This window comes from Ambystoma mexicanum, chromosome 13, assembly GCF_040938575.1.
Source record: "Ambystoma mexicanum isolate Mex_15411 chromosome 13, UKY_AmexF1_1, whole genome shotgun sequence".
Lineage (NCBI taxonomy): Eukaryota > Metazoa > Chordata > Amphibia > Caudata > Ambystomatidae > Ambystoma > Ambystoma mexicanum.
In genome coordinates this window covers 421,380,159-421,393,059 of record NC_090938.1, presented here as the reverse complement: position 1 = coordinate 421,393,059, position 12,901 = coordinate 421,380,159, and the positions used below count along the sequence as shown (strand labels likewise).

At 49.7% G+C, this 12,901-nt stretch overlaps 1 protein-coding gene across 2 annotated transcripts in view; it reads left to right on the top strand.

Moving 5' to 3' along the window:
- Positions 1-12,901, top strand: part of LOC138521297 (lectin-like) — a 294,192-nt gene that overhangs the window by 80,528 nt on the left and 200,763 nt on the right. For both annotated transcript variants that reach the window (XM_069634031.1, XM_069634030.1), the window contains exon 2: positions 5,301-5,367. In XM_069634031.1, coding sequence (XP_069490132.1) covers positions 5,301-5,367 — 67 coding nt within the window. The remainder of the gene's footprint in view (positions 1-5,300; positions 5,368-12,901) is intronic.

The window sequence follows — 12,901 nt, the reverse complement described above, 5'->3', positions numbered from 1 at the left end:
CAGAGAGAGTGCACTGGGTCGTCATCCAGCATTCCAGACCCTAATCTAATGGATGAGAGATCTGGGAAATACATCCCCAGCACCTGCTTCATTTGGACACATATAGGTAAAAACCTGCCATGTGGACCGGGTACAGCCGGTAACAGCAGGCTAGCCCTAGCCAGGTACATTACTGACCCCATCTGCGCTACATAGGGATTATCGTAATTAGCATCCAAGCTCTGCCTCCTGTGTGATATAATATGCTGTTTTTTTCAAGGGTGGGGGTTGTACTGGGGCTGAGACTTAGTTCCTTTTCATCTTCTATTGTGAACATAAATTTGGAGCAAGTTGAGCACGCCAGGGCGAAAAGTTAAAACCTAAGTGTGTGGGGGTCGGGGTGGTTGCGGGTTGGGGAAAAATTGGGATTTGGAGCAGGAAGAGAAGACCAGTGAGGCCAGGAAGGATCCAAGGAGACAGGGGCCTGGTTGAAGAAGGGAGAAAATGCCGGGCAGCTTTAGGAGGTGCGTGCACACGAGTGGCAGATAGAATGTGGACAGTTAATGATGGTTTCTGCCCATGCTCCCACCTGCCTAATTGGCTGGACAATCTCCCTTGGCTACTAATAAAGATTGCATAGCTACTTGCAATTCAATATCCCAGCAAGACACTTCTTAGGTCTCACTCCTAAATATTGGTTTAAGACTCAGTAGCACAGTATATTGCCTTCCTCCATCAAACAAAGCGCATGTCTGTGGGACAATAATTGATAGGGGGACCAGGCACCCTGGTTTTGCTGGGACTGTCCCAATATTTTCGCCTTGGTACCGGCGTCTCGAGAGCTTTTTCAGTTTTATAACCCCTTCACAGGATTTGAGGGATGGGTGTCTACCGTCTCAGTTTTTGCCAGGGACCGATAAACAAATCCCGAAATCTGGCCCAGTGCCGCTCTCTCTGCTTACTTTTTACCCCCTATTTTCTCCTGCTTCCTCCCTGGCCTCTCTCCTCCAATGAGATTGCTGTGCCTGCAAAACACCCCCGTACTTTACTTTGGAATAGGCCACCAACATAGGAGTAGGACTACAGTTGTAATGGAGTTCTATTTGTGTTTTAGTCCATCTTTTGTGTTTAGTAAGCTAAAAGTGTAGTCCTATTTGTATGTCTATCCCCCATTGGGAAATCTGGTCACCCTTGTAAATGATCTACTCCTGTATAACAGAGAGGCAGAATCATTTGGTGCTCATTAAAAAAAAATGTGAATTGCATTTCAGGGGCCTGCCAACATCATCACTGACATGCTGTTGGGTTCCCTGCATGCAATTTTCCACTTTTTTAAAGCGGAGTGCAACATTTAAGAGAAAGGGGTCATTTTGTACTGGGTGAAGTGGAACATGGAGTCGTGGAAGCAAAGCTTATTGCTTTTACTCCTCCATTTTTTGCGCTTCAGCCCATTTTCATGCTGACATAAGGTGAGGGAGGGGCATAGATTTGAGCTAACATTTCTGCCGTTATTCCCTCCTCTTTCGTCGCTGAGCACTTTTTTTAACACCTGCATGAGATTATCATGCTGATGTTAAATTAATGGATTCCTCTGGAATCAGACTCGAATTAGCACCTGCTAATAAGCAGGTGGATTCTAGAGGAATACATAAGTAAACTCTGCCTACAAGTGCAATTTGCAGGTCATGTTTACTTTTAAGGAAAATGGAGAGTAAATATAAACTGTAAAGATGGCTTTGCCTTGCTTTATAGGGTTATTTTTTATAAAAAAACCTGAATTGCATGTAGGGGATTTACGTTAGCATGTACATGCTTTTGGATTCCCTGCATACAATTTTACATTTAAACCTTGACTCTTCAGTTTCACTCTCCGTCTTGTAAAAAACTAAATGATGCCTTCAAATTACACTTAATGGCATTCATGGACAGATTCCTACAGAAGCCGCCTGCTCTTTAGCAGTTGTCAAATTATGTGGATTCCAAAGGAATCTATTTGTTTTACTCCTGCATTCTCGAACAGCTATTAAACAAAGCGCTCACTCAAGATTGAGGAGGAAAGTCTGGCAGTGACGTAAGCTCTGCTCCATGGTCCTCGTCCATCTATGTGCTTTCAAAATGGCTACAGTGGGAAATCAAGGTTTGAGGCATTACTCATTTCTTTTACACCTCCATTTCCTGCTCCACTGATTACAAAAATACCCCCCAACGACCATTTTACTAAAAATGCCTATGGCATGCAGGGAACTGCCAACATTAGCACGCAAGTGCTGTCCAGTCTCCTATATGCAATGTTGCACTTTCACATAAATGGAGTGCAAAATTAAAGGACAAAAACAGGTGAAATTGCCTTTACTCTGGCATTCTTTCCTGTTCCAGGGCCTGGAACGGGGGATAAAGACCATTAGCACCCCGTGTTGCCAAAGCAGTAATCGCGGGTACTAAAAAAAGGATTTTCCTTCCCACAGGTGGATGTGCGTGGCATCCCACTGTAGGAAGGAAAATACTTTTCCAAAAAGGCTACAATGGAAAGTGAAGGCGTGGATCTGTACGGAGACCCTCTTCCCTTTCCATGGTGGCCTGCGTGAGGCAAAGAGAAGGAGCGCATGCCTTGGTGGCACGCACTGCCTCCAAAAAAAGTTAAGTACGGAGAGTGGGATGGAGGATGGGGGTAAGTGGCGGTGGGGAGAGTCGGCCATCAGGCGGCTTCAAACGCTGGCTTGTACCAGCGGTTGAAGCCTGCCTCCTTACCCACCTGATTGGCGGGCTCCCCACCCAGGGTGCTAATCTTCAATAATTTTTGTAAAAATGTGAATGCTGCCTGCAAATAATGGTTTGCAGTCAGCATTTGCAATGGTTTCCTTTAGAGTCGGCCTGCAGACAGATGCCAAAGGAATCCATTTGTTGGATGGAAATTTCATGCAGGCAAACAACAAAGAGATTTTGCAGGCAGAGCAGGAACCATGATGAGGATACGTATTTCCTGTCCTCTCTCCCGCTCGGTTTTTAAAACATTTTCAAAATGACCTGGAGGGTTAAAACAATGACAAACCTATTTTTCACCTCGGTTTTACACCTTGGTTAAAGACTCAAGGATATTTAAAATGACCCCTCGTTGAGCTAACGTTAAAAAATGGTGTACATTGCACAGTGGCACCCATTGGAGCTCCTTTGGGTGACCGGCATAATTCGAATTTTGATCATTTGCATGGCGGAGTGCAAAAGGGCAGGGCAAAAGGCAGCGCACAAGCGTTTACTCACTCCCTTTGGCCCTAGTCCCTCCATAATGCAAATTAAGTAAACGCTACCTGCCATGTACGCCTAGCAGGCAGCGTACACAATGGATCCCTATGGAGTCACACAGCTTTTTGCTGGTGTTAAAAGTCAACGGGCTCCACAGCGATTCCTAGAATTTGCACCAGCATGGAAACACATCCAGGCGCAAATGCTGGAGCATGTTTATGGTGGAGAGGAAGGGTGAGGCTGAAAAGCAAGTTGCATTCTGCCCCCTCTCTCCATCATACAAATTGATGAAAATGAGAGCCCCATTATGTTTACTGTTGTTTGCAAACAGGCCTCCCCTTGCATTTGTAATCTTTTACTTAACAAAGTGGAAAACAAAAGCTTTAATGTAGGTATATCGCCTGCATGCCCTTCATGTTTGCCCAAAATTGAGTGAATTCGCCACCATGAAAATACCACGCTGGCATTAAGCCAAGTGGTTTTTTAAGGTATGGGGAAAAGGGAGGCTGAAACGTGAGTCCTGTTCCATGCTCTCCTCTGCCTTCAAAAACCACTAAAGCATACATTAAGGTGTTAGGACAGGTGAAAGGCATGTACGTGTATCTTTAGCACTTTTATTTACTCGCCAGGGGCTTGAAAATAAAGCCCCATTTTGGCCACATAGAATCATAGATGGACGAATGTGCTACAGGCGTGGAAGATGCCCACTGTTGAATAGCTTTGTGTGAGATTACAATTGTCTGTCCGGCTGTGGAAGCTTCTGGAGAGTTGGGCTGGCAGTGAACATTCAATATTTTGCCATGCTCCTGTGAAAAATGGAATCTGCCCACCCGATTGTCACAGCTTCATGTGTTGGGATTAGTTCATGAGAGAAGGGAGGTGCCCATCCCACTGAGATGGCTTCTGGTGATATGGGCTATGCTCACTCTGCTGTGATAAAATGGTGGTAAGGGGTGGAAGAGTGTACCCTAATTATCATCACATGACCAAATGTATGAGGTAAGAAGAAGTGACATGGCTAGCTTTATCACAGGAAATTACATAACATGGTTCTCATTCCTGATGACATCATAGGAAGTAAAATGACAGATGTTCATCTGGTGCCATCACAGGAAGCAACACTTTTTAAGTGGATGAAAAAGGTCCTAAAACACATGTGTAGTTAATACAATACGTTTAAAAACACCACTAGAAAAATGTACCCCAAATTAATAAAATTACCCTCAGATATGACAGACGATATTCCCATATACAGTACTAGAAGAGTGACCCCTAATTACACGCAGCTAAACTATAAATGCTGTCATGATAAATGTGCAAAGAAGGTGGCAGATAGGGCTCTACCACGATAAACGTGCTAGGAAAATTGACAATGCCAAACAATACATGTTAATATGGCCTTAATGGGAAGTTCAAGTGGTCGTACACAGCAGTGTCCTAATTGACTATGCAGGTCCATACTGTGATTTAATTTAAGGCTTCCTCCGGGCAACGGAGGAATTGAAAGTGTTGAATTAATCATAACCACTGACAATTCCTCCAAACAGCTGCCCAGTACATTACAACTTTTTTAACATGGCTGAGCCATAAGGGAATAATATGTGAAAGTCTGTCTAAATGCTATCCCATAAGTGAGCACTGTAGCCCGTACTGTAAGGCTGCAGCAGCTTTGCCCAGGAGAACACAACCCCAAATATGCCTCCATGATGCCCATCAGTGAAGTGCAGCTTGAGTGGCCAGGCACCGCGGTACCAGACATGTGTTGAGGTTAAGAGTGTTAAGAAACACATGGGGGGAGTGGGGCAGGTGCGGGGTCTGTACGGAAGGTTGCATAGAAGAAATATAAGCCATTCTGTGTGTTTTTATTAAATATGTTTCAAAAACTCATGATTGTAGTAGTTCACAAAACAGTGACCAATATTAATCATAATCACAAAATAGCAACACCTGAATCAATTCTCATTTTAAAATAGGAATATTCAAACGGAGTTAATGGCAGGGGTTTCAAAGTAGTCCAGAGGGATAACAATGTTGCCTAAGTGGCTTTTCTGGTCTCCTTACATGTTGCTTTGACTTTGCAGGTTACGAAGATGCTGTTTGCCATCAGAGTCTTTGTGGTCGCTGCTCTGCTGTTTCCAGTCGGTGAAGGTACAATTCTGGCAGACTGTTGTATTTATTTAAGGTTTTTGTATCGTGCTGGACGTGTCGCCATTTTGGTCATTTCAGAGGGTGATTGAATGTTATTCACGTTGATTGACATTAGGCCTGAGAAACTATAACCTCGAATGACCCGAAAAGAGTTTCCACTGCATGAATTACCAAGCATTGGTAATGGACTTTTGTGAGAGGCTAGAGCCCATTGGGGGAAAGACATATGTGAATAATCAAAGGTGCATTCTCGGATCAACAAAACAAGTAGTTGTTCCTGTTTGTGACAGTCGACAGAGCTTGGGTTAAGTATCAGATGGCTTACACATTGCCAGGGAATGATTTGTTAACCACCACCAAAAACAGGGATTGTGACAAGCCAGTACAAAAGTGGCATTGCCGTCATCTCATCCACTTAAATGGCATATCAGACGATTAGGCCAGTCTGTTCTAATTCATGCTTCAGTTTAAGACTGTGACATTCAAAACGGGCATCAACATTAACTCTTACCACTGCCGCAGCTGCCGGTGCAGCTGCATGTTGCGGCTGTTGCTGAGGGGGAGCATCCTGGACTGGACCTGCCATGACGCTGCTAGAGGCAGACAGGTCGGGCAATGCGGGGCAACACCGAGAGGAAATCAATATGCATGTAAACGGACGCATACAATTAGAAGCAAGGTCATAACAATTTAGTCGGGACACTCAACTGTAGGATATGCGTGGGAGTTGTCATTAGACGTTCCCCGTGTACCCAATGCACAAGAACTTGTTCAACTCTTCTCTTATGGCTGTGTAAAATCCGCCTAAAATCCAAATAGAGAAAACGTGTAACTTCCAAACTCTCTGACGCTGAGAACCAAATGCACCACATGAAACTAAGTCTCCACTAGGTCGCACAACGTTGGGTGTCCTAAGAGTCCTTAAGTGTGGCGTTGCCCCTTTAAGGGTACGCACGCGACGGAGTGACGTCAACTCCGTCGCGTGCCAGTTTAAATAAACGGGGCGGCTCCTGGTGACGTCAGTTCACCGGGGAGCCCACACCGACAACATCTCTGTCTCTGTGTCTCATTACCACAGGGGGTGGGGGGCTCACGGAGGCGGCCCATCGGAGACCGCCAACAGTGGCGACGAGACCGGGATCGCTTCCTGGGACACGCGGGGGAGTTCCGCCGCAGCGCAGATGATCGTATGTGAGCGCGCGACGAACTCCGACCGCAGAGAAGGAAGCGACGCACGCGGCCGGCGGCCATCTTGATGAACAGGCCTCGGAGACTCACGGCTTCATAACGAAGCGTCGGTGAGCCATCCGGGCTTAATTTTTGGAAACTTCAGCGGCGGATGGTCGCTGAACACAGCACATGTCAATTTCGTGAGGAAATTTTGACAATTTTCACTATTATTGTCGAGCAGAGGCAGGGAGACTCCATGGGGAGCCTGCTGTTGCACTAGGAGTCTGTCTCTTCCTCTACTCAATTTTTGGACACATCATTGCATGCTGGCTGGAGTGACACCTTCACGAAGATCACGGCTGGTGGTGAGTTGCGGCCCCTTTCTTGCCAATCTTGTGGGGTGCCTGTGCGCTTTCCACCATGAACCAGGATGCTGCTGCTGCTGCTGCTCCTGCTGTTGTGGGTCCGGTACCGCCTGTGCTTCCACCTGCCCCTCCGCCGAAACCACTGGGGTCCCTACAGCCAATGCCTGAGTTTGATATCTCGGGTGCTCCATCAGGCCTGGGACAGAGGTGGAAGATGTGGATGGATAGGCTGGAGATGTATTTCAGGGCCACTATGGAAACAACGGACGACGGCAAGCTGGCCCCCCTCCTGTACTCTGCTGGTCCGGCGGTGCATGAGGTATTTATGTCCCTGCAGCCGGTGGACGGATCGTTTGCTGCGGCAAAGGAGGCACTCCATAATCATTTTCTGCCAATGGCCAATGCGGACTATGAACGTTTTCTCATGGGAACGGCTCGCCAAAAAGATGATGAGACTCTGGATGTATTCTTTGGGCGGCTACGGCGTCTGGCAGCACCGTGTGCCTGGAATGACCCCGAGGTCATGATTAGGAACCAACTGATTCAGGGGTGCAGCTCTGGGAAACTGAGACGCCAGATCCTGCGAGAGCCGGGCATCACCCTCCCTCGCATCCTAGAACTGGGGAGGTGCCACGAGGTCTCTGAACTGCGGGCAACCAGGATGGAAGCGGGTATTCGCCCAGCCAAGGAGGAAGAGATCTGTGCGGTCGGAAGAGGCCGCGGGTTAAGGCGCCCCATGAACAATCAGAGCCAGCGCGCGCAGGGGTCGAATGTCTCCTGCCCGAAGTGTGGCTATGATCTCCCGCACCCCGCGGAGTGCCCGGCAACGGGAGTCAAGTGTGGCAGATGCGGAGGCCCTGACCATTTCGCCAGAATGTGTAAGTCTGCCGCCCCCAAAATTGTGCCGAGGGGACCAGTTCGAGCCGGCTTCTTCCGGCCCCAGAGGGCCTCCAACGTTGCCCAGGTGGACCAAGGTGACAAAGGAGCCCCTCAGGAGGAGGAGGACGAGGATGAGGAGAACGTGTTTTTCGTGTCCAGTGTGAGCGTGCTCAAGTCCCGCTCCAAAAGACAACCCAGGTGTAACGTGCTGGTTAATGGAGACTCTGTGCCGATGCTAGTGGACACTGGCGCCTCTGTAAATGTAATGGCCCGCCAGCATTACAAGACCATGCTGGCCCCGCCTGCGCTGGCTGCGCCGAGGGCACGCATATTCACCTTCGGCGGGGACCGGCCTTTGCCTCTAGACGGTGTATTCGTGGCCGGTGTGCAGTATGGGGACTCACACATACAGGCTCGATTCTACGTTACACCGGTGAGCGACAACACCCTGCTCTGCTGTGCCGCGGCGGAGGCACTGGGTATTGTCACGTTCGCATACGCAGTATACTTAGAGGACATCCAGGTCCTCCTGGCCAAACATGGATCCCTGTTTGAGGGCATTGGACAGCTGGTGGGTGAGCCGGTCCGGCTCCATATCGATGAATCCATACAACCAGTGGCGCTGAAGCACCGACGGGTCCCTTTCCATCTCAGGGATCTGGTGGATCGTGAACTTGACAACCTCGTGGGGTTGGACATAATCGAAAAGGTTGAAGGACCCACCCCCTGGGTGTCCCCCATTGTCATCGCCCGCAAGCCCAAGCAACCCGATGCTGTGAGAATTTGTGTGGACATGCGGCTGCCTAATAAGGCCATAAAGAGGGAGCGACACCTCACCCCCACCATCGATGACATTATTGCGGAGCTGCAGGGTGCAAGGTTTTTCTCTAAGCTCGACCTGAGATCGGGCTATCATCAGGTGGTCTTGCACCCCGAGTCCAGGTACATTACTACCTTTACCACACATCGGGGTCTCTATCGATATAAAAGACTAAGCTTTGGGGTGTCCTCGGCAGCGGAGGTCTTTCAAAACATAATAAGAGGTGCACTGGCGGATCTGGAGGGCGTCCTTAATATCAGCGATGATATCCTAGTGTACGCCAAATCGGAAACGGAGCATCTGTCACGCCTGTCCAAGACTTTTGAACGGCTACGTCTGCTGGGCCTCACTTTACACAAGGACAAGTGCGAATTTCTGAAGACGGAGATCGAATTCTTTGGGTTCGTATTCAAGGCGGATGGGGTGTCACCAGATCCCCGCAAAGTGAGAGACATCAAGGAGGCGCGCCCGCCCGAAAATGTCGCGGAGGTGAGGAGTTTTCTGGGGATGGTCACTTTCTGCGGCCGTTTCATCAGAAATCTCGCATCCCGCTCTGAGCCCCTGAGGTCGCTCACCAAGAAGGACACCACCTGGCAGTGGGGCCCTCTGGAACAGGCGGCATTTGACGATATTCGAGGGGCGTTAGCGGCGCATGACACCATGGCATTCTTTGACCCGAGCCTGCAGACGGAGATCGTGGTGGACGCCAGCCCATATGGGCTAGGGGCAGTGCTCACGCAAGTGGGAAAAGACCAGGAGGTCCGGCCAATAGCATACGCCAGCAAGGCCCTGTCTGACACTGAGCAACGTTACTCTCAAATCGAGAGGGAGGCCCTGGCGGTGCTGTGGGGCTGTCGGCACTTCCGCCTCTACATTCTGGGGCGTCCCGTGACCGTGGTCACTGACCACAAGCCGCTGTTGCCGATCATGGCGGGCTCGTCATCTCGCCCGCCAGTGAGGATTGAGCGTTGGATGCTCACCCTGCTGGAGTATGGGGTGTCATTGACCTATCGTCCCGGTGCCAACAATGCGGCGGACTACCTATCTCGACACCCCAGGAACGACTCGCAGGTGTCGGCGTCGGCGGAGGAAGCCGACGAACACGTCTGCCTGGTCATAGAGACTGCGACACCCAACTCCATGCAGGTAGAGGAACTTGAGGCGGCTTCGAAAGGCGACGAGTGTTTCTCCATCCTGAAGGAGGCCATGCAGAAGGGTGCCTGGAAGACAGTGCTGGAGGCGGTGGAGCGAAGAACATGTGAGGCCAGGGTCACTCTCGAGCAGTTTTGGAGAGTGAGAGAGGAACTAACTTTCTCCGAGTCGGGGCTACTGCTAAGAGGGGAAAGGATCGTAGTGCCCCAGGCCAAAGTGGCACAGGTCATCGCGCTGGCGCACCAAGGTCATCAAGGGGCCCCCAAAACCAAAGCTCGCCTCCGTCAGAAGGTGTGGTTTCCTGAGTTGGAGCGGAAGGTGGAGGCGTTCGTGGCCTCTTGTGTGTGGTGTCAGGCGGCGGCCCCGGCCCAGAAGGAACCGTCCATTGAAGCAATGCCCCGCGGGACTCGACCATGGGAAGTGGTGCACGCCGACTCTGGGTCTACATCCAGAGGCATGCATTTTCTAGTGGTGGTAGACGAGTGGTCGAGGTACCCGGAAGTTGAGTTTATAGACTCAGTGGCGTTTGAGAACGTGGTGGTGGCGCTGGAGAAGATCTTTGCCACTCATGTCCTCCCCTCTGTGCTGTGCTCGGACAACGGAGCCCCATTCCAGGGGGAGAGTTTCGCAGAGCTCATGAAAGAGTATGGAATTCAACACCGGCGGGTCACCCCGCTGTGGCCCCGCGCCAACGGGGAGGCCGAGCGAATGATGCGCACCCTCAACAAGGTGTTCCGCATTGCCCATGGAAAAGGGGAGTGTTTGCAGAGGGCTCTGTACGTATTCCTACGAGGGTACCGCACCACCCCTCATTCATCTACGGGGGTGGCTCCGGCAGAAGCACTATTCCAGCGGTGCCCGAGAGATGTCATACCGGAGGTGGGGGACAGAGACCCCGCCGTCATCGACAATGAGCAGGTGGAAGAGGACAGACAGGTCAGGACACAGATGGAGAACATCCGGAGGGGGCTCAGACCCCCACACATCGCGCTGGGGGATGAGGTGCTGGTAAGAAATCGTCACCCTCATGGAAAACTGTCTCTCACGTATGAACCCGCCCCCCTGGACGTGGTAGCCGTCAAGGGGTCAATGGTGACTGCATCGGATGGAACTTCATCGGTAACCAGGAATGCGTCGTTCTTCAGGAAGATTGGTGACCCCAGAGTGGACAACCCGGACAACCGAGAAAGTGAAGGCGCTCTGGATGAAGGTGGGGGAGAACGCGCCGTAGTGGAATCGCCGGCTCGAGGCGGACCCAGTCCAGGAACACCCGCCAGGGACGGTGGCAGGAGGTACCCCCTGAGATCAGGGCGTGGGAAACCTGCCCGTCTCAGTGACTATGTTACGGACTGAGCTGGGAGGCTGACCGGGGACTAATGGTCAGGCCATGACAGGTACACACGGGGGATCCGGGGTGGCTGTCAATAAATGGGGGTTTTTGTTGAAACTTATAGAGTGATATGTGTCATAGATGTGTGCTAGTTAAGTACTCCTATTTCCAATTTGTTGTTATGGAAAAGGAGGAGTGTGGCGTTGCCCCTTTAAGGGTACGCACGCGACGGAGTGACGTCAACTCCGTCGCGTGCCAGTTTAAATAAACGGGGCGGCTCCTGGTGACGTCAGTTCACCGGGGAGCCCACACCGACAACATCTCCGTCTCTGTGTCTCATTACCACAGGGGGTGGGGGGCTCACGGAGGCGGCCCATCGGAGACCGCCAACATTAATCACAGAACAATTCTTGTTACCCAACCAGCACAGGGCCTCCAGCAATCAAGGTGAAACATAGACATGGAGAAAGGACTCAGAATGGCAAAAAGATATATTGAAACTCTCTAGGTCGCACCCCTTAAATTGAGACGAACAAGGCAGACAATTTCACAAGAGAAAACAAAGCAATTTCAATGCAGAATCAATTTCTTCGACCCAAGACGACTGCTAATTAATGTTCCACAAAAATATTTACCTCCATGTGGCAGACAAAAATGGTCTTATAATTGTACCTTCATGTTTAGACAAACATGCGCCTGTACATTTGTAAATGTTATTATATGCATTCATGGGCAATTTACTGTAAAAATAAAAACATAGTTATACGTCAATAAGCAGTACTAATTAAACTATATTTATTAGTAGAACCTTATCATTCCAAGATGGCCACTACATTTGCACTTTTTCACCTGTCTCTTTGCATGTTTTGGGTGGGACGAGGCCGGAATGGGTGGGAATAGCCTTAGGGATTAGCATGAACTTCATTGAACATGGCCACCAGCATGGACTTTTACTTCAGCACTTGTTATGTGGATTGGGGCTCTTATCTATCAGAATCAGGGGAGAACAACACAGAGTGCACTGGAAAAGTGGAAGGAGATTGAACATTCCAGGTCTTCATCTCTCTTTAGGATGAGTTTATGGCATCAGAGGGATAGGTACTACTGCTTCTGAAAAATCTACCTCGCCATGGACATGTAAATCAGTGGTCAGATCTTTGCCTAATTGGTCATCATAGCACTCAGAGTCGCCTTTACGTCTGATTTCAGCTAAGCATGAATAATTTAAGAGATATCAGGTGCGTGCGCTTCAGGCATCATTGTGCATACAAGTGTTTCAGGGTAGAAGCCACAGGGAAGTTGACATTTTGGCGAAGGTCAAGGAGAGGAGGCACAGTGGGAAAGCCTTGTAATTTACATTTGGGTTGTTGTTGCTGTCATGTCAACTACTTTCTCGTGATCACATGTTTTTTTTCAGCAATTGTGAGCTTGCCATAAAATGGCTGCTGTGGCACAGAAGATCAGCTCACATTTCAGCTGAGCTTACCATGCCAAGAATGTGCTGCAGCGATTACAGGTGCACCACAAGTTACAACTGTGCATCCTGAGGACCACAGTGTGCACCCATAGGAGCCCTACTTTTACACAATACGTGAGCAGTGCAGCACCACCAGAGATTACCGCAACACTCAGCTCTACATGGGGTATATTTTTTATATCACTAGCAGCTGAAACCCAGTACCCTTTTGAGCAGGCCACCAAGCTGATTAGTCATCCCTCAGTGCAGTTCTCACTCTGGTGTAGCTGCTTGGGTTGAACCTTTCTAACATGGAGAGGGCCTGTGCCTTAGCAGATTGCTCAGATGTTGCACATCTGATG